The sequence below is a fragment of the Haemaphysalis longicornis genome, unplaced genomic scaffold (genome assembly GCF_048455015.1).
Source record: "Haemaphysalis longicornis isolate Haplotype H1 unplaced genomic scaffold, Haemaphysalis longicornis Haplotype H1 scaffold_1, whole genome shotgun sequence".
Lineage (NCBI taxonomy): Eukaryota > Metazoa > Arthropoda > Arachnida > Ixodida > Ixodidae > Haemaphysalis > Haemaphysalis longicornis.
The window spans coordinates 195381064-195405708 of NW_027526203.1; the positions used below are offsets into that span (position 1 = coordinate 195381064).

General features: G+C 47.6%; 1 protein-coding gene across 1 annotated transcript in view; it reads left to right on the forward strand.

Annotated features, from left to right (window-relative positions):
* Window positions 1–714: 714 nt before the first annotated feature.
* The window catches only part of LOC144140600 (uncharacterized), a 57473-nt gene continuing 33542 nt past the window's right edge, over window positions 715–24645 (forward strand). Inside the window, exon 1 of the mRNA XM_077672308.1 lies at window positions 715–1022. Within this exon, the coding sequence (XP_077528434.1) occupies window positions 899–1022 (124 nt within the window). The 5' untranslated portion in view covers window positions 715–898. The remainder of the gene's footprint in view (window positions 1023–24645) is intronic.

The window sequence follows — 24645 nt, forward strand, 5'->3', positions numbered from 1 at the left end:
AAAGGACCGACCATGTACACAGTTAGGAGGTTTTCATTCGATATAAACCAGACAAAACAGTACGGTACTAAATCAATTTTCCTCAAGGAAGAGAGCTTTCATAGTTTTTTTTAACTATGTTTTGAAACATAGGTATGTAAGAGATCTAAGATCACAGGGTACTGAGTATCCACAACACGGTCGAGCTCTTGTATGCCGGCTTCCCACGGTGGGCCGAACTCGTTGCATTGTTACTGTATACAGCCATCTGGTGCATACTTTCTCTCATGGGCCAGCGAAGAAATAATTAAGACCTAAATCGATAATTGCATCCTAAAATAATTAGCTACACCCTCACTACGCATAAACCATGTCCTCCTGGAAGCGCGCTTTCTTTTAGCGACCCCGCCGTCTGCCTCGCTCCCGCGTATTAATTAGTTTCAATCATCGCTGATGCCGTTATGATCAACTCTTTCAGTGGGTCTCACCACTTCTCGGGTAATGACGGCGCGACGTCACAGCGGAGGGCTGACTCTTTTTTGCGGGAAGAGGTGTTTTATCCTGCTATTGCAGGCTTTTGCGACACCTCCTTGTGGCGTCTCCTACGGCGGGGTCTAGAGGAGCGAAACAACGACGTAAAAAGAGAGAAGAACGGCGGGAAGGCAGCCGAGGGAGGAGGAGAGAAGCGCGGCAAGGGAAGAGAAACAAGCGGCCGCCGCTGGGACAGGCATCACCGGAGGCAAAAAAGCAGCCCCACGACGCGCCAGCAGCAGTGCCAGGCCGAGTCAGTCGCTTCCTCGGCCCGTGGCGGTAAGGACGTCGCGGGAGAGAAACGCGGATGCGCGTTGGCGCTCTTCGTCCGGCCCCCTCGTCGTTGTACGGCACGTGTGCTAGCAGGCAGCGCCGGCGATAGCGAAACATGGTAACGGCACCCGCGAACAAGAGGAAGGCGCCGGCCCGATCCCCTGCCGGCCGCCCCGTCGCCTTCTTCGCCGCGCTCCTCCTGGCCCTGGGACAGCCGGGACGCGTCGCGTCCTACCCAGGTGAGCATCGGCTGGTCCCGACTGCGACAGTACGCCTTACTTTTACAAAAACACGCCTGAAGTAGCTTGTCCTCGTAGGCAGCCGCACTACGACGAAGTTCGTGAGGGCCCTCATCATATCGAATTCGTGTTAAGATAAGGAAGACAATTCCTAACTATCTGCAGGTTCGTGCTTTGCAGAAAAATAAAGCATGACACTGTTTGTCGACACCAACCACCCGATAGTGTGCGACAGCAGCACAGATTCCTTGTAAAGCGTTTTCCAGCACAAAACTTTTTGCAAGGCTGCAGTGTACGGTCACAGGATTCCGAGTACGCGCACATATCTTGTGGCCGACCGATGCTTGCGCTGTAACATTGATTGATTGATTGATTGATTGATTGATTGATTGATTGATTGATTGATTGATTGACTGATTTATTGATTGATTGATTGATTGATTGACTGATTGATTGATTGATTGATTGATTGATTGATTGATTGATTGATTGATTGATTGATTGATTGATTGATTGATTGATTGATTGATTGATTGATTGATTGGTTGATCGAACCTGGCCTACTAATTATTGAGTTTGTTAGCTGTTTTGCGAATCGTTGCCCACTGCACCTCTGCGGGCACGTGCTCCTGTCGGCGAGCGAGATTGGAGTTGCACAAGACCTCTGCGCTTGTGTGGATTAAGCTTTGGGCATGAAAGCGTCATCGCCATCCTTTTCCTTTGGGCATTTTCGTCCTCTCCGGTACTATGACTAAGAACTTTGCCCGGCCACCCTTATTAGGCCTATGTTTAGGCTTCATGTTTGGCAGCCCTTACGTTATGCGTAACAACCTCCCAATCAGCGTCATACTCATTTTACGGCAAGTTGCGGGTACCGCTTGTCGACGTTGGACCAGCAAACGTAACGTTAGGCCTAGCGCCAGGCCGGCGCATACCCGCGTCCCTTCTTCCGGGCTGCGCCACCGGCCGATCTGCTGGCTCCGTAGCAAGACTGAAGCCGTTGCTAAGGTTACATCTTATATCCGGGAAATCACAGAGGTATGGTAGTAGTGCTTTCGCGCAAAAAGCTGAATATCAGAGACATCTTGCCAACGTTATTGTGTTCCGGTGAACTTCTCTGCTGCCTGCAGTAGTAGTTGTGCGCTTGCTCGGTACGCTGTAACTCGCCTCCTTTTTTCTGTAGTACTGTTTGCATTACACGCGTATTCATCGGAAGGGAAGACAGCTGACTCCTCTTCCCTTCCAATGAAGTACACGTTCCCCAAATCTTCCAATTTTGCGTCAGTGGTATATCTCTGCGCTTTGTATAGGCCACTAGGTGAGCGGTATTACAAATCCATTCCATTTACAGCTCAGTCTGAATGCAGGGGGTGCCGGCGAGCATCGCTCATTACGTTATCAAGTAACCAGTGCGCCGCTGATTGAAATATAAGGGCATTGAAACAAACTTCACCTTGTGTGTTTGAGCCATTGGTTATCTACTCCAGAAACATACGAAAAAAAAACCGTTCTCATTAGATTTACGACCCACGCCAGTAGCTTACATTGATGGGTGTGCGAAGCGCGCGTGGCCACCTTGAAACACTGTCGGTACCAAACTTCGTGTTTTGTCCCGCGGTGGTCGTAGCGGTGGCTGGAAGCCGCGACAGCGATCGAGGCTATGGCTTCGGTATTTATGACTGAAGCGGTAATATGATTTTTTTTTTAAGAAAAGTGTTTTAGTGACATTATTAATCAAGATTCCTCCACCATACGCACCACAACTTACTTCGGCGCCTCAAGGTCAAAAATAGCGATTCCCTTTTTGCTTCTAATTGCGAACCCTATTTTAATAGCGTGCACGCAAATGTCACACCCCTGAGTGTGATTACATTTCCAAATACGCCTGGAATTTTGGACAGAAATATAAATACTTCTTCTGGACAAAATTTATAACAAATGAAAAAAATATCATCTCATATTATCTGGCTGTACTTGTAAGTGCAAACACGAAAATGATGGCGGAATTTCAGCATGGTTATCTACTTTTTCCCGGCATTTCCTTTTCATTCACCCACCTAGTGGGTAAGAACAATAAAAACTATTTTCATTTTTTCATCTTCGATCTGAGAGAAGCAGTAAACGAATATTCCAAAGCAATGGGGGAAAGTGACGCCGAAAAATTTACTCTTCTTGTATCTTCTTCGTTCATGACAGCTCTCGACATGGAATTGACAATATATACTTGCCGCGATGGCTCCGTGGCAAAGCCGTTGTGCTGCTGATACCAAGGACGCGGGTTCGATACCGACCGCGGCTGCCGTCTTTATGATGGAGGCGAAAAGCGTAAACCCCCGTGTGTCGACATTTCCGCTCACGTTAAAGATCCCCGGGCGGTCGGAATTAATACGGAGCCACCCACTATACGGCTCGCCTTATGGCCTAGGAGTACGTTCGGCGCGTAAAACCTCAAAAATCTGAATTTCGATTTCTCAATAAGCGCACGTAATGGAACAGGGCGGTACTACTGACGGCGCTAATGGTAACAGGACACGTTGCAGTTATCATCGCGAGCTTAATATTCGAACAATTGCGACCAAGAAGGACTTAGCACGCGCGGTTTTTCTCTAGTTCGTGTTTTTTTCCTGTGCTTTCTTGCGCTATAGCTAGGCGCGCAATGCTGAGTGCAACTCCATACTGACAAGCGTCACTGCTCTCATTATTATGGAACGCATGAGCCTCCAGGAAGGCAAATAGATAGACGAACTCGCATTGTCTGAGTGACGACGTGCCGTCGATTCCTTCGGCCTTTTTGGCTGTTTCCACTAGGCGCCCGCTGCACGCAGAACCATTTAACAGCTACTAACTTCCACCTTTGAGGCTCATTACCGCTGAGTGTTGCACGTCGCGGTAATGGCAGAGATTAGCTCACACATAGGTGCCAGTGCTTTGCTGCGGTCTCGTGGACTTTACGAGAATGCCGACGACATGTATTTATTCACAGGTATACCACTGACTTCATAGGGAAGCAGTTTGTCTGATTTTTAATAAAGTTTACCATTTCTGCATGAAGTTTACCAAAGGTAGAATAACAGAGCTTTCCGTAGGATCACCGCTCTTGACAGGCTGTACAGATACTCGAGTAACGGCCCGGGGTATAAAAGGAACGTCTCCTTTCACATCGAGTTGTCGGAGCGGCACTGGCTATACCACCCCCAACCGTAATGGATAGTCATATTAACATACATGCCCGAGAAAGTGGCGGAGGACATAGTCGCCCAGATACAGTAATCGGTATGCGTTATGCATGAAATACTTGGTATCTATAGTACGAGTGTTTGCGCATTATTCCATTTTCGTCGTGTTTCAAATCAGGCCCTCGGCATTCCAGTTCGCGAGCTACCATTTGGGCCGCATTTATTTCGCAGTCAGCATATCTCGTGCCAGTTTGATTTAGCTGGTTTTTTGACCAAATTTTCTTGTGCCTCTTTGGCGTACAGTTCTCTCTCTCGATTTTTTTTTTAATTTTTCTCAAAACAACTTCAATGGCATGGCATTCGCCATGTTCGGTAACAATGCTTCAGGTACTATAGGCGGGAGGAGTGTGCTGCCGTTTAATGCGGGCAGCACAGTTGCAGCCAGAACGAGTCCGCTGAGCTGCAACCAGTCTTAACCGCTCCTGGGCGCCCAGTGCAGACCGTGCGTGCAGAGTTCAGCGACCTTGCGCCTCCACTTCCGCGATCCGGATTGTCGTGGGTGCGCACGTTCGGTTTGCCTGCGTAACCTTCCCCGCAATTGTTTTTTTGCCGGCTGCTTGCCGCGGGGTACTTTGACCTTGAGCGTCTCTAGCTGCCGTTTTTATTTGATTTTTGTTCTTGCGTAACCCTTCCTGCCTTCGCCGGAGCAGTCGTACTCAGAAACAACCCATTGGGCTAAGAGGTTGGCAATGCCGCGCTTCGCTTGCGTTGCAGCTCAGCCGTGAGGTGACGTAATTTCTGCGCACGAAAGTGCAAGCAGATGAAGGTTTATAGAAAAACGCGGTGGGAGTTGCTTTTCCAACGTATTTTTTTATTCATTTTTCATTTTTTAGATGCGGTAGCATTTACGGTCTGTTCGCCTCATTACCATCGGCAGCATGATCATGTCGACACCTCTGCAGTTCGTATGCACGGTGTTTCAGCAACCCTTTTCAGAATTTCCAAATGATAGGCTTTCTGAAAACAAAATACACTGGCTTCGAGAGCAAGCTGTCGCGTTCAATGAACTTCTGTAATTATGAGGAACATGGATATTACGTGTTTTAACTGCAATTTAGTAATTAACTGATAAGTTGGCGACGTTTGTCAGCCGATCTCAATGGCAAGTTTGCAGCCACTAAGGCGATTATGCCTTATCAGTTTTTAAAGCAAAGAAAAGGTCCTGCTCGAAAGCTCCGCAGCACGCGAAAACATTGTGTTTTTTTTTTTACCTCGCAAGAAACTAACACTGAGCACAAAAGAGCGCCGAGACTGTGCAAGCGCTAAGCCCGCTGGTGGCGTGGTGGGAAAATAGCACATACATTTCAAACTGGCCGCCGCAGCCATTGCAAGGCGTGACCAGTGGACGTTGCGTCTGCACTTGTCTTCAGGAGTTCTTTTCCGTCGTGTTTCATGCGCAAAAAAGGCTACTGTTCATTACATTACTCAACATAACTCTAGAACGTTCATGATTACGCACTAATTCGGAGCCTCATTTCTTCCTCGAGATTTAGATTAGCATTGAAAGCTTGTCTAGGATTATTATATCCCACCAACCGTTCTAACTTTAAAGGTGACAGCCTTTCTTAGGCTACTTAAAGGTTAAAATTCTGGTCTGTCTGTCTGTCTGTCTGTCTGTCTGTCTGTCTGTCTGTCTGTCTGTCTGTCTGTCTGTCTGTCTGTCTGTCTGTCTGTCTGTCTGTCTGTCTGTCTGTCTGTCTGTCTGTCTGTCTGTCTGTCCGTCCGTCCGCCCGCCCGCCCGTCCGTCCGTCCGTCCCTCCATTCAGCTTTCCGACGAAAAGATGAAACAATTCGTCAAAAAGAAGTATATATAGGCAGAACCGTTCCAGACAACTAACTGCTGGCGTAAGTCACACATATCACCATTACTTAGCCCAGAGGAAACGTCAGGCACATTTGAGCCAAAATATAAGCACTTAACCTGTTGTCCCCGCATTCTTTTAGTCATTATACACCTTGGGGTACGGTGGTTTTAACGATAGCTTGCGAAAAGAAAAACGCGGTAGAAAAGGCGCCGCAAGGCTCCAGCACATGCGACACAAAAGTAAGCTCAGAAAGAACACTGCAACCGCTCGTGTTGTTCCAGCAGGACAAGAAACAAAAGAACAACCAAATAACAACAAAAGAAACAACAAAAGAAACAAAAGAACAAGATGCGCACTGTCCCAACAGATGGAGCATGAGAAGTGTCAAGGCGGGAAGATTGAATTGCATTGAACAAACAAACCTACCTCCATTCAATTCATCTCGAGAGGAGCGAGACGGAATGGGAAGAGCGTGAGGGGCAGGAGCGGAGAGCGGAGGAGTTGCGGGGCAGGAGCGGCAGACGACTATCATCTTCCGTCGACATTTGCAGGGAAGCAAGCAGATACGCGGCCTTTTTTTTTTTTTTTGTATTACCTGGAATGGAGAGGTGACCCGCTGCTTGGCTGCTTACATTATTTTCAGGTTCTTCATATCTACCTGCAAGCATAAGACTGAGCTCCCTGTCGTGGGCTTAAAAGTTGATACAAAGAAATCGGAAACAAGGTTAGACCGCTCACAACTGGCTGCTATTCAGTGAAAAGACGCTTTAGCCATGGAAACTTTCCTCCGTCTCATGTACGACGTAAGCGACCAAGAAATGGTTTAGGGCAACGAATGAAAGAAACACGGGAGGTGCGCGATTATTGACAGCCACTTTCGCCCTTGACTTGGCGGGGGGAAAGTTTTGTCTGAGCCTTCACTCAGCTTTGTACCCAGCAGTATTGCATTGTGTACTTTAGGTTGTTTTGCGCAGCGTCACAATTGCCATCGGTTGCGAAAGGAACGCGCAGGACGGAAGGTACAAATTAGTGTCAGGCCCTATCTCTTTTAGAAACTCCAGTAGGAACGTGTCGCCTTCCTTACGCAACACGTCATTATGAGATAATGGACGGAAAGACGGTAACAAGGGGGTTCCGAACTTGAGGAAGGTTTCCGGCGATTGAGCAGCATCTTCGGCCCGAAAACCAACGTCACGATTCCCGGCGCGTGCGCTAAGTATGTCATGAAAGGTTGCCGTATTCTGTCTCTTATAGCTGTGCATTTGTTTCTAAACGTCCCGTGCTAGCTCTAAAAACGGCCTTCTTCTGCGCGAAAATGCACTGGAACAAACGAGACGCGGAAAAGTGGAACAGGTGCTATCGTAACCTCGTGGTTGCTTTTCATGACGTCATTATGAGGCACATTTTAACTGGGAGGAAAGGAACAACAAGTATACCGTATTCTGCAAGCCTTGATCGGCTGCTATGTGTTATTACGAAAACAAAGGTGGGAGGGGCTGGCAAAACTATCAAGATGGAGGATGGCAATGTATACAATGCATTTCAGAGTCAACGCCCTCGATCCTCTCTTCCAGCGCCATTTGTAAATTGGTGTTCGTCGATCCCGAAGGACGTTTTTTTTTTTTTTTCGCCTGTGTTTATGAGCGTCATTTACGAACCCCTACCGCTTCCTCATCGGGACGGCCAACAACGGGCCCGGCGACCCCCGTACTGCTTAAGAGTCACGTCTACATGTTCTATGCTATTGACCCCACGCACACCTGAGACGTGGGTTTCAACCCAGCTCTGCTCGTTAAATGGTCGCCGTTCAAGCCGACATCAATGTTAAACAGTCGTCCCGACTACCACTCTAGCAGAAGGCAACGCGCCGATTTACCTCTCCTAACCGCTACGCTTGCAGTGTTTGAGAGGATATAGAACATTATATGCGTGTGTGCCCCCCTTTTGATACCCCCCCCACGTCTAACCATGAAGACAACGGGCCTCCTCGATTATCAGTCCCGGATCGTCCGCGGACTGCCAGGGACGCAATCCGGCGCTCGATTTTCCCGTGTATTCCTCTGGGACTTCCGGTCCGAGGGCAGTCCTCGGACTGCCACTGGTAAATCGAGGAGACCTAACATATGCACGCCTGAAAAGTTACCGACGTCATCGGTCCATGGCACTCGACTGCCGTGGTGACACGGTCTAAAAAAGCCGTAAATATATATATATATAACGGGGTGTGTGCGTCGACAAGCAAATTCAAGACATGTGCTTGTAGGCATTCTTATGCGTTAACTCTAGACGCTAAGACCAGAATGTTAACTTTGGCGGTCCAAGGGATATTGCGGGAGTTGTGAAAACACATTTAGGCAAGATTCTGTAATTTTTCTCGCTAGGGCAGAGATTTATAAACGTAATAGAATTCGTTCTTAAGCTCTATGAGTAACCCTGAGATATAAACCTGATTAGGTCATTTACGGGATGCTGTGGCATCTGGGAAAACACACTCAATCAAGGTGCTATTTATTTCTGCAAGCTGAAACTCTACACGAAAGTCTGTTGGTTCACCACCAAGAATGGAGATGCCGCTTGCACGATTCTTTAAAAACCGAATAAAAATGATTGTCGCCTATGAGAGAGAACTCGGTCATCTTGGAAAAATCACCACCTTATAACGGTGTCCCCCCCCCCATCTGGGGTATAGCGCAAGACCGCGCTATAATTTTCGCCGCAACACGGTTTACTCGCTATGTTGCAATCATCTTGTCGATTTCGCGTTCTTGGGCTTTGTGGGAAACGAAAATAGCTGTGTGGGGCACTTTGACCCAATAGCAACGGCACGGGACCGTTCAAAGGGTGTTCCAACGTGTATGGCAATTCCGTTTTTCTTTTTTTTTTCATCTCCGCTTTCTACGATCGTTCGTTTCGCTTGGCCTTGGCAGTTTCACACTCACTTTGACCCTCTCAGTTTACTCGACCACGTCGGCCTTATGTAGCCCGAGCAAGGTGCATGGCTTGCGGTCTGTAAATAGCGCAGGACGCAGCGCTTGGCTGGCGGACTAGCTGGACGCCATGAAGGGGAAGGGGGCACAACATAGGCGTGGCTTTTTCTAAAACTTGGGATTTCAGCTAAAGGTTCGCAAACCACGCCAGAACGCGCTAAATATAGTAGTTTAAATAAGTTATAAGCCCACCTGTCGCGTGAGACCGTCTACAAGGCCGGCATTCACCCGCACCCCGGTCGTACGACACCCCGGTCATACGACGCTTTCTCACGATCCCTTGAAAGTCGTATTATCGGACTCCACTGTATATGCGAGAAGTTCTGCTGATCATGCGGTTCTTAAAATACTCAAACTTAGCTAGGCAACCTTATACAATGTGTCGCCTCAGGCCGGCTTTGATTGCTTCTATTTCGTTGAAAATATTTCGCATTGGTACAAACGCAGTCAAAAAATGACTGCATGCGGGTGAATGCGAGAGCCTACCATACAAAACGGACCACTAGGTGGCAGCATATGGTGGGCGTTCCTGTGCAGCTTTGTTGGCGTCACCTTAAGCCCCACCCACAATGAGCCGGGCCCGGTGGCCGAATTTAGATGTACGCCGCCAGACTAAGATGACGTTAAGACCCCTTCTGGTTAACTGCAACATAAGTGAAAGCCAATGAGAACATCCTTCCAGAAAGATGGCGACGATCGAGTAAAATCCTGCTTGGCTCGCTCTGGGCTTTCAATGACGGGTTCTGAAACGTCACAAAAAATTAAAGGAACACAGCAGAGAGAAATACCAGGTTTAACTATTTATTTCTTAGAAAACAAGGCAACGTTGACAGTGAAAAAAAGCCGAGAGTGCTACATAGCACACCATCTTTCTGTTAATACAAAACGTTTTTCAGCCTTTAGTGTTTCTTTAAGTAGCAAACCCGCCGTTTCTCTCTCTCTCTTTCTCTCTCTCTCTCTCTCTCTCTCTCTCTCTCTCTCTCTCTCTCTCTCTCTCTCTCTCTCTCTCTCTCTCTCTCTCTCTCTCTCTGTGTGTGTATAATTACTATAATACAATATTATTCCCTTCCGCGGACCACATCGCCATTTTGTTGTCAACACGCCAGGTGGCGCCACCGTTCCAAGGTGATCACTTTTCTAAAATGGCCGCCTGATTTCGCATAGGCAAAAATTGTTTTCATTCCATTAATGAAGAACAAGGTAAGTGAATCGTCGTTGTTTGTGTAAAAACGGCCACAAAATGCGACCCTCGCGTATAGTTAAGAGTACGAACGTAGAAATGGCTTGCTATGAAATTTTTTTAGAACCCCCAGTAGTTGGAGAACCCTGTATATGCATATGGTGCACCATATTTGTAAAATGTTACGTTAGACCAAGATATACACGTGATCAAAAGTAAATATACATGTGTAAACACAACAGCGACGAATTATGTAGCCATTTCTGTCTACCGCTGCTTCTCTCTCGCTTCGCCTTTTTTATTTATGCATTTTAACGGCTCTAGTATAGCCGTGAGCTCAAAAAACACAGCTTTGTCGCTCGTTCGACGCCATCACACCTTCGCTAGCGGCTCCGCCACATTATTTGTGCTTGTATTGTACTAATCTCTCCAAATAACAATTACTGTGACCGGAATAAATATAGTTAAAAGTAGTTCCACAGCTTAGCAGGGTGCAGCCAGCTGTACGCGTTGCTTAATTCTTTCGGCTCTGAAAATACTGCACTACAGATACCATTCCGCTGCTCAGTCCAGAATACGTCGAACCGGCGGCCTGTATCAATTAGACCACGCCAGGATACACGACTCGCCAATATGATCTCAGTATAAATTAGAACTCCCACTTTTATTCAAATAGCCTGTTGGATGGTTACTTTTCAATGCAGTTTAGTCGGAGGAGTTAAATTACACGCTAAAGCGACCCCTTGTGTAATACCCCCTTGTGGGGTCTTTAAGGAAATGAAATATGATGAAAATGTGAAGAGTAATTTCTGAAGCGTCCTTGCAGTTGGTAGACCAGGCATGCGCCGGGCATCCTTGAACACACAAAGAAAACTCGTCTCACATAATTTAGGGGCCGCTGGATTTGTTTGAAAGGGAAATGACCACCCCTTACTTTTCTCACGAAAGGCCCCTCATGACGGCTGCTCGGTATGAAGCAAAAACCAATTCTGCGCGCGGATGGTTTCGTGCGGTCAGTGGAAAACTGGCACTGCAATTGGTAAACGGATTGTCGACGGAAGGGCATCCGTCGACAATCCGCCCACGTGCGACAAAGTCTTCCCGCCAGCTGTGAAGCCCCGACAGACATCAATCTTCCTCTCGCCGCTCCACTGATCGGTTTCACAGACACGTGAGGCAGCTACGGACTGCAATCCCAGGAAACGCGAAGGTCCGCTCCATTTGCGACACCATGGCTGCCGCCCACCGCGTGTAGCGACGCGTCTCTCACGAGCACTTTTTCGTGTGCGCGTTTCTTTTAACCTTTTCCTCTGTTTGCACACCGCGTAGGGAGGGTTACCAGCATCCTGTTTTGCTACGTGCACGTGCGCTATGCGACGGCGACCAGATGTGTTCCTGACACGGAAAGTTGACCCCGTATACGGTAAGCTAAGCTGCCCTATGTGCCAAGAAAAAAAGAATTGCGACGACGTAACCGCTTCGAGCACAAGTCGGCGTCATGAGCACGTCACTTCATTACGAGCGCCGGTGCCTTCGCGTTGAACAACAACCACCTGGCACGTGAGTGGCGTCGCTTCGAGGACGGAACAGCGCCCGGTCAAGGTGACGACGGCGAAATGATCGCCTCTGTCGTCGTTTTACTGTAATTACGATGCCGAACGTACACTTATTCCATCTGGCGCTTCGTGTTCGCATCAAATGCTTGGGAATTCCACATCTGGTGTACGACGATGATGGTTATTTTGGTTCTTTCACCCATGGAAGTAACGGAGAATCCACGTGGGAGAAGTTAATCTTTTGCCAGGGCAGCAAGCCTTTTTGAGCTATCGGAACACGCATATATTTTACTGAAGCTTTTGCCCACGACGGCTCCCTGGTGCACCTCGTCGAAATGACGACAATTGACATAGGCGCCAAGCTGTGAATTGGTGCAGGGACAATCTGACCGCAAAGCTTCAACTGGCGGCGTACATCAGGCAGCGGCTTGAAAACGTCACCAGAGGTCCTCTGGAATGTGAGAACTAAGGAGGCCTCCTCGCATATGTTTTATAAAAGCTTCTCTCTCTCTCTCTCTCTCTCTCTCTCTCTCTCTCTCTCTCTCTCTCCTTATATATATATATATATATATATATATATATATATATATATATATATATATATATATATATATATATATATATATATATATAACACAGAAATAAGAGTTGGCATTTAAGAAAACCTCGGAAAGCAAAGGGGAGGATGCGGTAGGTCATTGAAACAGATAAAGAATTTGGAAAGAAAAAAAGAAAGTGCTTTCCAAATTCTTTATCTGTTTCAATGACCTACCGCATCCTCCCCTTTGCTTTCCGAGGTTTTCTTAAATGCCAACTCTTATTTCTGTGTTATTTTCAACGAGCCCCTTCGTTTCTCACGATGGTTAGGCGATAGGCGAAAATCCCCATACACAAGCTCCCCGAAGAATATATATATATATATATATATATATATATATATATATATATATATATATATATATATATATATATATATATATATATATATTCATTTTCTTCGGGGAGCTTGTGTATGGGGATTTTCGCCTATCGCCTAACCATCGTGAGAAACGAAGTTCACCACAACAGTGAATAGAATAAATTAAACGAACGATCCTACTGTAAACATAGCAGTTACGTAGGCTCCGAAATTAGGCCTCACCGTACCATAACATGCCCACGCATCGCATGCGTACAGCGCGTCGATTTGCGCGCAGTTTCTTTATTTTTTTTTATCTCCCTTGCAGTTGTCAATTTCTTTTGGCTATTCGTTTACCGCTTCCCGCAGTTTTTAAGGCGAAAGCCTCTCATTGCAAGGTTGACCTCGAATGATCCCGGCGCCGACATGAATGATGCAAAAGCTCAAATGAACTACGGAAGGCCGGAAGCGAACCAAAGCATGCTAGCCGCGTATAAGAGGTGATATTAATAATTAGCAAAGATAATAAATTATTCAGAGTCATTGATAGCAACGATTAGTAAGGTGGAATTAAGGTAGGCTAAACTTAATTAAGGTGCATTAAGATGAATCAATGTGGAGGTAAATGAATTAGGATAAAATAATGATTGATCAATGATTGATAGTAACGACTAGTAAAGCGGGATTAAGGTGGATTAAGGTGTACTAAGAATAATTAAGACGGAATAAAGGGGATTATGTTAGGGTTTGAGGTGGATTACGATGGATTGATGTGATTAAGATGGAATAAGATGGATTAAGCTAGATTAGTGGCTGATTGAGTTGGATAGGGTGAAATAAGGTTGATTAAGATTGATTCAGATGAATTAAGGTGGGTCATGATGGCTTAAGGTCGGTTAAATGGCTGCTGTGTCGACGTGTAGACGCGTATGTAAAATGTACCCGTCCCAATTGTACGCCAGGTGTTCGCCTTCAAAGCGCGTAAGAAGATTTAAGTATACGAGAACTTTTTCGTTTCAGAAGTCTCTAAACAATTATTCAGTATGACGCTTTCTGCCAAAGAAATCATTATCAGTCGACTCCCTTTAAACGACAACTCTCTGACAGAAGGAATAATAGATTTCTTCATGTGATGGCACATTGGCTATCTTTACTCTAATCTTTATTGATTACCGTGTATACACGGCCAACGCACAAATAAAACGGGCGCCGTTTTTCTGCAGGCATGCAGATATTTGTAATCGCGTGGCTCAAGTATGGTGCATTTGGAAGGTAGTAATTAGGTCAAGCTGTGGAATTAACAATCGGTGCACGAAATCCGGATCTAAACTGCGCTGCGTATACACATTTTAAGTTAATGCGCTTATGCATGATGAGGGGAGAAAAGTAGGAGTTAGGTAACACCAAGTAAAAAACGCAGATAAAATAGCGGTGGGTGTAAAGGCTAAATTGATTGATGATTGATTGATTGTAGGGTTTAACGCGCTGACGCAACGCAGGCGATGAGGCGCGCCGCCGTGGAGGGATCCGGATTAATTTTGACCACCTGAGGATCTTTAACGTGCGCCGAAATCTCGTACACACGGGCGTTTTTGCTTTTCGCCTCCATCAGAAAAGCGGCCGCCGCGGCCGGGAATCGAACCCGCCACCTCGTGCTCAGCAGCGCAATTGTTGCAGATTGCGTTTCGACCAGTTTCGCTAAGGTTCCGACAGAGGGAAGCTGCAAGGCGAGTGTGGCGTTGTAGCTATAAAGAGCCTTTGCAGGGTTTTAAAAAGTGTTAAGAATATTTCCGAAGTATTCGAACTGATCCAGCGATCTCCGTACGCCCCAAGTAATAGCAAAGTAGTTCCCCTTGCAGCAGCGTCACTAGATTCATTACCGTAGAGTACTGCTGCACATAAGAAGAAACCCATTTACTAATTACCTTCCTCCGCACATCCATTAATGCCGATTTACACATGACTCCGGGGAAACATCAGACCATGGAGAAGAAACTATGGACGACTGCCGGCCCTATTGCTTGCGAAATTGCCGTGATGGGAATATTGATTTCAGCACGCAACTCCTCAAAATGCTTCGGAAAATTCTTCACTTATTGAGTAGCCTTGAAGTGCTTATAATCCTTTCCATTTTTATGTGCTATTGTTAACCTCATCACTTTGAACCGTTGCCCAGATTAATTTTCTACATGTGGCTTTGCTTACTGAATTTTAAGTTTCTCAGTGGAACATTCTATACTTACACCTTTATCATAAGTTATGGTCGTGATGGCAGACATGTTAGAATGTGTATCAAAATTACGAGGATACCTAAGCGCTCTTTATGATGCAACGAATGAAAAAAACGTTAGTGTCCAATTGTCAAACGTGTCCTCTCAGTATTATCCTTTTCCCTTTGCGTGCTTGTCTTCTTCTCTCATTTACTGTAATCCTTGCCAAATCCCCCTTCTTAGCCCAATATCTAGGATTAACGTTACCCAACCGTAACGCTTACGATGTGCCCAGCTATACGTCAAAATTAGTATACGTCATGAAGAAAAGAAAAGCCTGAGGCCCCGACATTGCGGCAGTCTCTCTTCTTTCTTGCATTTTGCGGGCATTCGCCACCTACTCTGATTTTGCGCACCTTCACTGTCGTCTGTTCCCTCGTCCCCCGTCAACCATTGGATACCGATTGGGCCGCGCTGGGACGCATGGACCTCGGTAGGCCATCATTTCGACGCCGCTATAGGTCACCTTCCGAGGGCAAGAAAAGCCGCGCCACTGTTTCACTTACAGCAACGCGCAGGATGGCTAGGCGCCTCTTCTAACCTTTCTTTCCTCCGTTGCATACGTCAGGTAGCGGGTACGGTACCGGTTGACAACGCCAGAGATGAAAGGATAACGTTAGGCCTAGCGTCAGGCCAGCACTTACCCCGCGACCGCACAGCGCATGCCAGTTGTTCCGGCAGCATGGCAAACCGGTGGATGCCGCACGATGGCGCTGCCAACGTGTCCGACCGGCAAATACCGGCGTTCGCATCGCCAAGCAAAAAGGTCATGCATTCGGAATGTACTTTGCTGCTGGCATAATTGCTATTCGGTAATAAGCCTGCTAAAATTACTCATGCACACCTCAATACATGTCTCTAACGTACGTTTCTAGTTTGAAGGCCGCAACGAATTCGCTAGGTCTACCTACAACCAGCGCCACCGAGCTCTAATGGTGGCTTGGAGGATGAGGACGCATCTCGCATACCGGAGGCCCTGAGTTTGTATACATTGCCATGCGGTCCCAACTTTGCTGAGTTTTTTTAAGTCAATTACTTTACTTTGATTTCTCTTTGCATCGTCGACCATTGTGATTGTCGTCGCTCGGTCACGCCTGATTTCCGACCCACCGAGTCAACGCTTTCGCGTTAAAATTGTGCTTCCTTGGCAACTGTCGTGTTGGGCAAAGGCAACGATCTTTGCTCTCCTTTCCGTCCAAAGAATAGAGGCAAACATCGTAGGTGCGACTTCGTGCAGTGGCCGCTGTATTTATGATGCAGGCGCAATTCAACTATATGGTCTGGTTTGGCAGAAAAAGCAAGGTTCGCGTTGTAGAAATTATTATAAAACCACAAGGGCAATTCAAATGAGTTGTGTTTCCCGCCGTAGTGAAGAGCAACCCTCCAATTCGTACCCGGATTGTTCTGCAAGCATTTCCATGCTGTGCGTCTTATTACCAAGTACTTTCATCCTAACTTAATATCTCAAATGAATTTGTCTGCCGTGAAGTACGCACCAAGATGTATACGTAGTGGAAAATGCGTCGGGCTACTGTACACTGCGCTGTTCGTCTGATTTCAGTTCGCGCAGACGTATTTTACCGCGAAACGCGTAATCAGGGGCTGTGGTGCCGTCGTCCGGTACGGTCAAGCTTACCCGGGCCATGACGCAGGCGCCGCAGCGGCGCTCGAATTCGGGGGCGTCAGCGCACGCAACGCGTGGCAGGCCACGGCGCTGCCCCGCGGTCAAGAACAGCTGATCACAAGGGGCCAAGAAGCAGCGAAATTTCGCGGCTTTCTGAAGTGAAAAAGAGGCCACCAACCTTTCTTTTACGGCAGAGCTGTTAAACTTCTAGTTCCGCCGTATAGTGTTTCCAGAAAAAAAAAATCAAGAAAAAATACCGAGGGCTGGGGAGCGTGCTCCTCATGAAGAGCGCCCGGCGTCGGCCAGCTCGACCTTCGAGAACACTCTGCCCAGCATTCGTGGCGTGATCTCTCGCGTGCTGTTCTCCTCGCCAGTTCACGTGCATTTGTGCCTGGAGTAGGGAGCATAGACGCCGAGTTCGCGCTACAGGCTCCGAGTCCGCGAAGCCAGTTGTCGCGGGTTCCACCGCGTGCTAACGCGGTCCGCTATAAGAGCGATGTGCAAGGCTGCGGAGGTGCTTCCAGCTGTGCTGTTTCTCCAGCCTTTCACCACTAGTAGACGCTGCGCCAATTTTTTCTCCTTTTTTCCCAACGTTATTTTAACTCACTCGCTGACTAACTCACTCACTCACTCACTCACTCACTCACTCACTCACTCACTCACTCACTCACTCACTCACTCACTCACTCACTCACTCACTCACTCACTCACTCACTCACTCACTCACTCACTCGCTCACTCACTCACTCACTCTTTGTTTTTGTCACTTCGCATTAACCCACTGAACGGTGTTTAAGTAAGTCATGCCAGCTAGGCCTTGTCGGTTCTTTGCAGAAAATATTGTTTAAAGCACTGATCGTAAACCAATGTATTCTTACCCACTGCACATGGGACCCGTATGGTCCCCAATGCGCGAAGGCATGACTTTAAATTGGACCAGCGATGTACGGAGGGGCAAGTTCCGCTCGCAAGTTCAACTGGCAACTGGGTTCTTGGCAGAAAAAATTTTAAAGCGAACCCATTAAAAATGAAAGAACGCAGTATTATATTTAACCAATCGCATCACGGTATCATGTCTACGCATTTTGACGCTCTGAATGTAGCGTTTGTCCGCCTCAGTGAAAGCTAAACAATCCCTATAGACGGTGCGTTGATTCCGAGCGTTCTCACACAGAAGTGTTCGCGCTTCGCGATTCTAAATAGACACTCTTAGATGCATGTTTTTATCCTGCTCGAGAGCAGCGGGCAACAAAACAGTGCATGCTTGGAGGGGACAATACTGACGACGAACAATAGCGTGCAGAAGCTTCGTTTGTGTTTTTGAATGTGTAGTCACAATGTTTAAGCGATTTATCATCGTTTCTGTGCCATGGCTAATCTCTCATAGCGGGTGTTTTGCAATGTAATGAGCAAACTTAGGAGATGACGAAGAAAAAGTAATAAAGGAAGCGGGTGGGCGTAATAAAACTCCAGTACGGTATAATGCCGCACACGCACGCTAGCTTCCATTGCCAACTTGTTTCCGCCTAGAAGCCGTGTTTCATTGCGCTTTCCTTGCGTGTTGCTGCTGCTGCACGTAAAAAACAAAAAGAAAAATTACCTTCTCCCACTTTCTTTTTCTGGGGGGGGGGGGGGGGGGCACATTCTTTCCAAGAATAGCAAATAACTGGAGAGAGTGCTGCAGCGCTTGCCCACTTAAGGTTTCGCTTGTAAGCGAGCGTTACGCTTGAATACTCTCGGCTAGAGAAATATTCTGCATGCTACGAACGACACCGTGACTGACAGCAGGCCGGCTGCGCCATTTCCATTTTAATTACGAGCATTTGCATTCTCTAGCGCCGGAAGTGGACGGCGGTAAAGAATGCAAATGTTCACAAGTATGTAAAGAAAAAAACGAGCTGGGCTGACCTTTTAATTTGGTTTTCAGGCTTGCGGCGGTCTGCGGTTCACCCAAGGTGGCGCCAAAGGAATGTAATCGCTTTCAGTCCCAACACAAGGAGAAGAAGGGAAAAAAAGGAAAATTTTGCACTGCAGTGAAGATGTTTCTCTTTATGAGTGTGTGTGTGTCTGTGTGTTTGTGTGTTTGTGTGTGCGTGCGTGCGTGTGCGTGCGCGTGCGTGCGCGCGTGTGTGTGTGTGTATGTGTGTGTGTGTGTGAGTGTGTGTGTGTGTGTGTGTGTGTGTGTGTGTGTGTGTGTGTGTGTGTGTGTGTGTGTGTGTGTGTGTGTGTGTGTGTGTGTGTGTGTGTGTGTGTGTGTGTGTGTGTGTGTGTGTGTGTGTGTGTGTGTGTGTGTGTGCGCGCGTGCGCGTGTGTGGAAGGGGGGGGGGCGCTCTTTTTGGTACAATCAGTGAACATCCTTCTTTCCCCTTTATGAATCCTTCTGTCACGATGACGTCTTTCGTGGAGACAAGGCTTTGTTCAAAGCGTTCTGGTTTCCGGGCACAAGCTTTAGGGGAGAGGCTGCAGATTTGGCTGCCGTAATATTGACTTCCGCAGCAAGTCCGCTCCAATTGCGATCCTTAATGCCCTCGCTTCAAACCTAAACTCGTCCGTGAACGGGAAAACAATGCGTGACGGATGCTAATAACCCCGTTATCTCTTTCTTCACGCTCCACGAAGCCGGCCGCTTTCTTCTTCTTGTTCTCCCTCTCCGTTCTTCCTGAAGTTTTCCCTTTCGGTCTCCGAACGCGGGAGCCGTTCCTCACGTGTAATGCATTATAGTTGCGGTATACGAACCGCTTAGCGCAAGCATCTCGGCGCTCGTCGGCTATTAATCACTAACGCGCTCGTAGGCGTGGCGCTGTTCGCCTTGATGCACGATAAGCGTGAAAAGAAGGAAAACCCTTTTTGACCGTGACTGCTTACTCAATGCACGCGTTCGTAAACAGCCCCGTAGCAATTCCGGAAGCAAAACAGCACGCGGGGAGTAGAGGATAGGCGGAGCAAGTAAGGGAGCCAGCTAATTCATTAGGTTCGTATCCCAAAAGCGGTCCTTTCCTTTCTTTTTTTAATCTGGGTATAGATTAGGGTGACCAGAGACATACAGTTTTGGCCAGGGCAGTCTTGCTGTCAGTGGCCAGTTTTTGTGTCTTTTGTCTCAAGAAAGCCCACAATACCGGTATTTAGCGGGTGGAAGGTACAAGAATTTCGTTTACCCGCTACTGATGTGATATTACACGCTACAGGTACAATAAAGAATATTTTGAGATCATACTTAATTATGACACTGCTGGACTGTGTTTTCTGTGCGCACGCGTGCGTGCGTGTGTGTGTGGGTGGGTGTGCGCGTGCGCCTGTGTGTGTATGAGAGAGAGAGAGAGAGAGAGAGAGAGAGAGAGAGAGAGAGAGAGAGAGAGAGAGAGAGAGAGAGAGAGAGAGAGAGAGAGAGAGAGAGAGAGAGAGAGAGAGAGAGACCCTGAAGCTGTGATACACCCTCATTCGATATGGTAGTTATATCCGCAGTTTCATGAAAAATTTCGCTTCTTGTTTGCTCTTCCTCCCCCTCCTCCCTCAGTGAAGATTGTCATTTTCTGCTTTGAGGTGGCCGTCTCAGATTTGGCGTGCCGAAGCAGGTTTGCTATAACGTGTTCCGATTTTGAAAAAAGAAATGCGTGTTTATTCCCACCTTAATGTTTCCCTAACGGGCACAAAAGGGCTGGCTGTGTGGGAAGCCATAATCAAGAGTGTTGTGAACTTTCTCTACGCATCGTTTTCTGGCACCCATGGTGTGTTTACTCTGCGAATTAAAAGACGAAAAGTGCAGTTTGTTAGGCATAGGCAGTGGATGTAAACAAATAGTGGTCATATCGCGGTTAAACGGCAATGTATTCGACTTTTCGACTTCTCGACTTCTGCTTCCAGCAAGCTTCCAAAAAAAGTGAACCAGCCGCAGCTGCTCTTTCAGAAAGTCTGATATGGACAACAAAGAAAAGAACAGTCTTCTGAACAAAACGTCACGGGTTTTGTTTCTTTGGGACTGCTTGCAACCGGGGTGTTGCGAATCATTTTATAACAGTGTGCCACGGATCACCTTCTTTTTAAGCTGTGACTGCACGTGAATACGCTTTGTTACACAGAAAGGTGCCCAATGGTTACGTATCAAATGATGGGCCAGCGAAGCTGGTCACCATATCATCGCACCGTCGCAATTAGATGGGCGCATAGAAAGAGGCAGTAATCTTGCTTCTCGCTAACCTCTTTCCTCGTCCCTCTCCTTTGGAGGAGAGGAGTCAAAACCCTTCTTCCCAAGAGGAGCCGATGCCGTGTTTCCCGCTTCTCACTAATATAAGAGACCCGTAAAAAGCGCAAAGGCTTATGGGTACATTGTCTTCTCCCGCAGAGCTCCGCCACTTCCGGTTCGAAAGCTTTCCTAGCTCCCGTACGCCGGCGGCTTTCCCGCGCTCGTGTTCTTGTTGTTTATCTTTTTACACACAAAAAAAAAAACCCTCATGCATTGCGCATTTATTGAATGACAACGATGAATCCTACTAGGAGCTCGTCTGAAATGTAAGCACTCTGTGACAAATAAACAACACGCTCGCACGCGCCTGAAAGCCGCCGGCCTAGGGGAGGCCAGGCGAGATCTCGAACCGGAAGGGGCGGGAGCAGACGACGTACCCATGAGCCTTTGCGCTTTTTACCGGTCACCTATACGAGTAGTGTACTGAGGGGGAGAACCTCCTTCCTCTCAACATCGGTAGCAAGAACTACAAATTCACCTGCTGCGGGTGTTTTACCCATGTACACCACGCGGATGAATCAGACGCGAACCGCTTCTGACGAGCCAATACATGCGTACTTCAATTCGAAGGCACTAGTTAACTCTCCAGGCCGAAAATCTGGCATTCCTGGCACACGGATGGACCAAAAAATGCCAGACGCACAACGCGCTATATAGCTGAGTGCTCAAAAACTAACAAAAAAGGTGAAAGAATTCTCCAAGTGAAGGGACATTTCTTGGGGAAGGTCATTTAAACGCTGTTTAGCAATTGAGTTTAAAGGAAAACCAGATTAACTTGGGTCCGGTTGGGATTGAAACCAGGGTCTTCCGGAATGTGAGACCAACGCGCATCCCGAACGCCACCACCGCGCGGGGACTGTATGCTAAAGGTGGATGGGTGGTGACTGTTGCTTGCTGCGCCCCTGCTGAGCCTTCTGGGTAGCTTCACAAAAATCTAAAGCAGTAGAACACTCACTAGGTAGCACTGAGCATTGGGATTCACACACAACCTAGACAAGTCAGCGTTACCCCGACGCGTTTTGAAAGTGAACCTATCGCAAGACGCAGCCTGATGCAAATTAGAGGCTTCGTAAGCTGCAACAAACGCAACAAATGTAAGGGAGCGTTTCGATGCACTCAAGCATCAAACAGGAGAGTCCAAGCAAGGAGACTTCCGCCGCGCTCAGCCGGAGTGCAGCAGGCGAGGAAGGCGCGAGTCCCAAGGCTGACGTCACGAGCTAAGGGCTGTCACTCATAGATGACACCGTCAATATTTGCAGCACTGGTAAAAGTGTCGGGTGGGATGACTCCACCTTTTCCTGCCTTTGCCTAACCACGACAAATACACTTAGCTTGAGCAGCGGCGTGTTTCCTGCCCCGGCGTGTTGTCTTCACGAGCAGTATAAGCTCGCATACCAGCTGAAAGTACTGAAGTGCTTGCAAGCCGGAGTGAGGCTGGAGGAAAAGCACCCAGAGCTGCGGGCGTTTGTCACACATGTAGCAATGCCTGGCTTAGGGCAACCATTACCTGTTCTTGGTGTGGCCTTGAGTTTTCCCCCTTCGCTCTAAATGGGCAGACGTTCCTGCTCTAAACTTATCCTTCAAAGCTGCGAGGAGGCTCGGAGCTCATTCTTTCCATCAGCAGATGTAGCCGCCATCGACTTGAAATTTGTCGTGCGTTTCCAATGCTGACTTCAACGCTACCAAGTGCGTCCTTTCGTGACTTCACACTATCAAAGCGTGAGTGAGAGGTCTAGCAATTAAAAAAGGGCGCTTCTTAACGCGACAATCACACGCGTTCAGACATTCTGCATTCGCTTAGGCAGTTACGACACGTTTGAAACTTTCGGGCTGCATTTTTTTTTTTTTTTCATTTAAGAACTGCCCGGCAAAATGACGAAACATGAACCACAGTCTCATTCCGAGAGGTGTGCAGTAACTTTCGGCGTATAAGCCCCAAGTGCCAGCCATTGCGAATTCGGCGTAGTCACGCCGTGTTGGCCCTCACTGCGCCTTGTACAGGGTAACCCGCGGAAGTGCCGGATCCAGTGTGGGGGGATTCCATGTAGCATGGAGTAGAGCGGAGATTGGAATGACACGCAGTGTAGGCTTGGTAATAAAATGCGCTTTTGGTCGAGTTGATTAGTTCGGGTTAATGATAGTGAGTAGTAACAAGAGAGATACGAAACAAACGACGACCGGGACCGACATGATGGCGCCTGTCATGCCTGCCTCTCCCGCACTTTGTCTTGTAGCGGTTTTTTAAGTTGAAAGCCTCAAGTTCCCTATTCTGTTAAAAAGCGCCGTTGTTTTTGTTGCTGTAGCCCAGTCAAAAAAGAATGCCGCTGCTGTAACGAGTAAATCAAAACACACGTTTAAGTCAAGTAGTTGTTAATTATTATCGACAGGCCTTCGCCTACAAAGCACGTAAACAGACTTGAGGGCCGTGAGGGATTTCATTATTTAATTGCTAGTGCTACTTTGTGGGGCACTTGAGGGGAAGCATCATAGCCCCCTCTTCCCCCCTCCTTCACTCCCCCTCCCACCTGAATGCGCCGTGGTTCCGCGGCAGAAAGAGGTTCGGAGTTGCTCTCAGGGGGTCGGCATAGTGGAGCAGACACCTCGGAGCATGGCCAAGATGAGTAGGGGACAAGTCGCACACCACAGGCTTGCTATTGCTACTTTCTAGGGGCCGTTCCCCGCGCTCCTATTTCCTCCATTACTCCGCAGCATTTATGTTTGTTATTTTTTCACATTGTGTGCTCAATATCTGGGACATTTTCCTTGATATCGACTATTCCGATTTCCTGTCCGACCTTTCCCCCATTGTTGAGCCTTGAAGAAGATGAGGCGCATCTGGCAGCTTGGTCATGGCTAGTAATTTCGCATATTCTAAAAGTTCAGGTGGAAGATTGAGTCTCCGTGCACAATTTCTTTATGGCGCTTACAATATGAAGCTTTTAGGAACAAGCAATGCTATATCAAAGCCCCAGCCCCTGTTCAATACCACTCTGCTGCTGAGCCCAAGGACTCAGGTTCGATTCCCGGCCGCGGCGCCGCTTTTATGATGGAGGTGAAAAGCGAAAACGCCCGTGTGTTCGAGATTTCGGCGCACGTTCAAGGTCCCCAGGTGGTAAAAATTAATCCGGAGCCCCCCACTACGGCGCGCCTCATCGCCTGCGTTGCGTAGATGCGTTAAACCCCGCAATCAATCAATCAATCAATCAATCAATCAATCAATCAATCAATCAATCAATCAATCAATCAATCAATCAATCAATCAATCAAATGTTCAATCCCACCCCTTATACGAAGAAAAGAAAGTAACTTAAAAGTGTAATAATTCCAGTTCTACCGTTCGCTACAGTTGAATCTACCTGGCCATGTACATGCGGCGTCTATATACGCTGGCGGTTGTCCTTTCTCCTCGACTAGAAATACTGCCAATGCGGTCAGTATTCGAAATCGTGGCCTCCTAAGCCGCAGAACTACCGCGATGGTTGGCAAAGCAATACTAAAACGTACCTATGTTGGGCTAATTGGTCAATCATTTGTGCACGCTAACGATAGGGCATCGGAATGACGAGAGACAAAAAAAACATGCAGAAGGTGAAAGTATGTCAATTATGCCGTGTCCGACGACTCGTACGGATGAAATTGCCGGTCATCATCCAAAACATTCCTGCTCGACGGAAGCCAGTGTTTTCCCAGCCCTCCCCGCCGTTATACCCTCCGCAGTCCTCTCCTCCAAGGCTCTCCCTCCCTTAACAATCAGAGAACACCGTGCGCACCTGAAGCCAACAACAAATGAAAAAAAGCAAGGCGGTGAGTTCGTAAGCTCTGCAGGG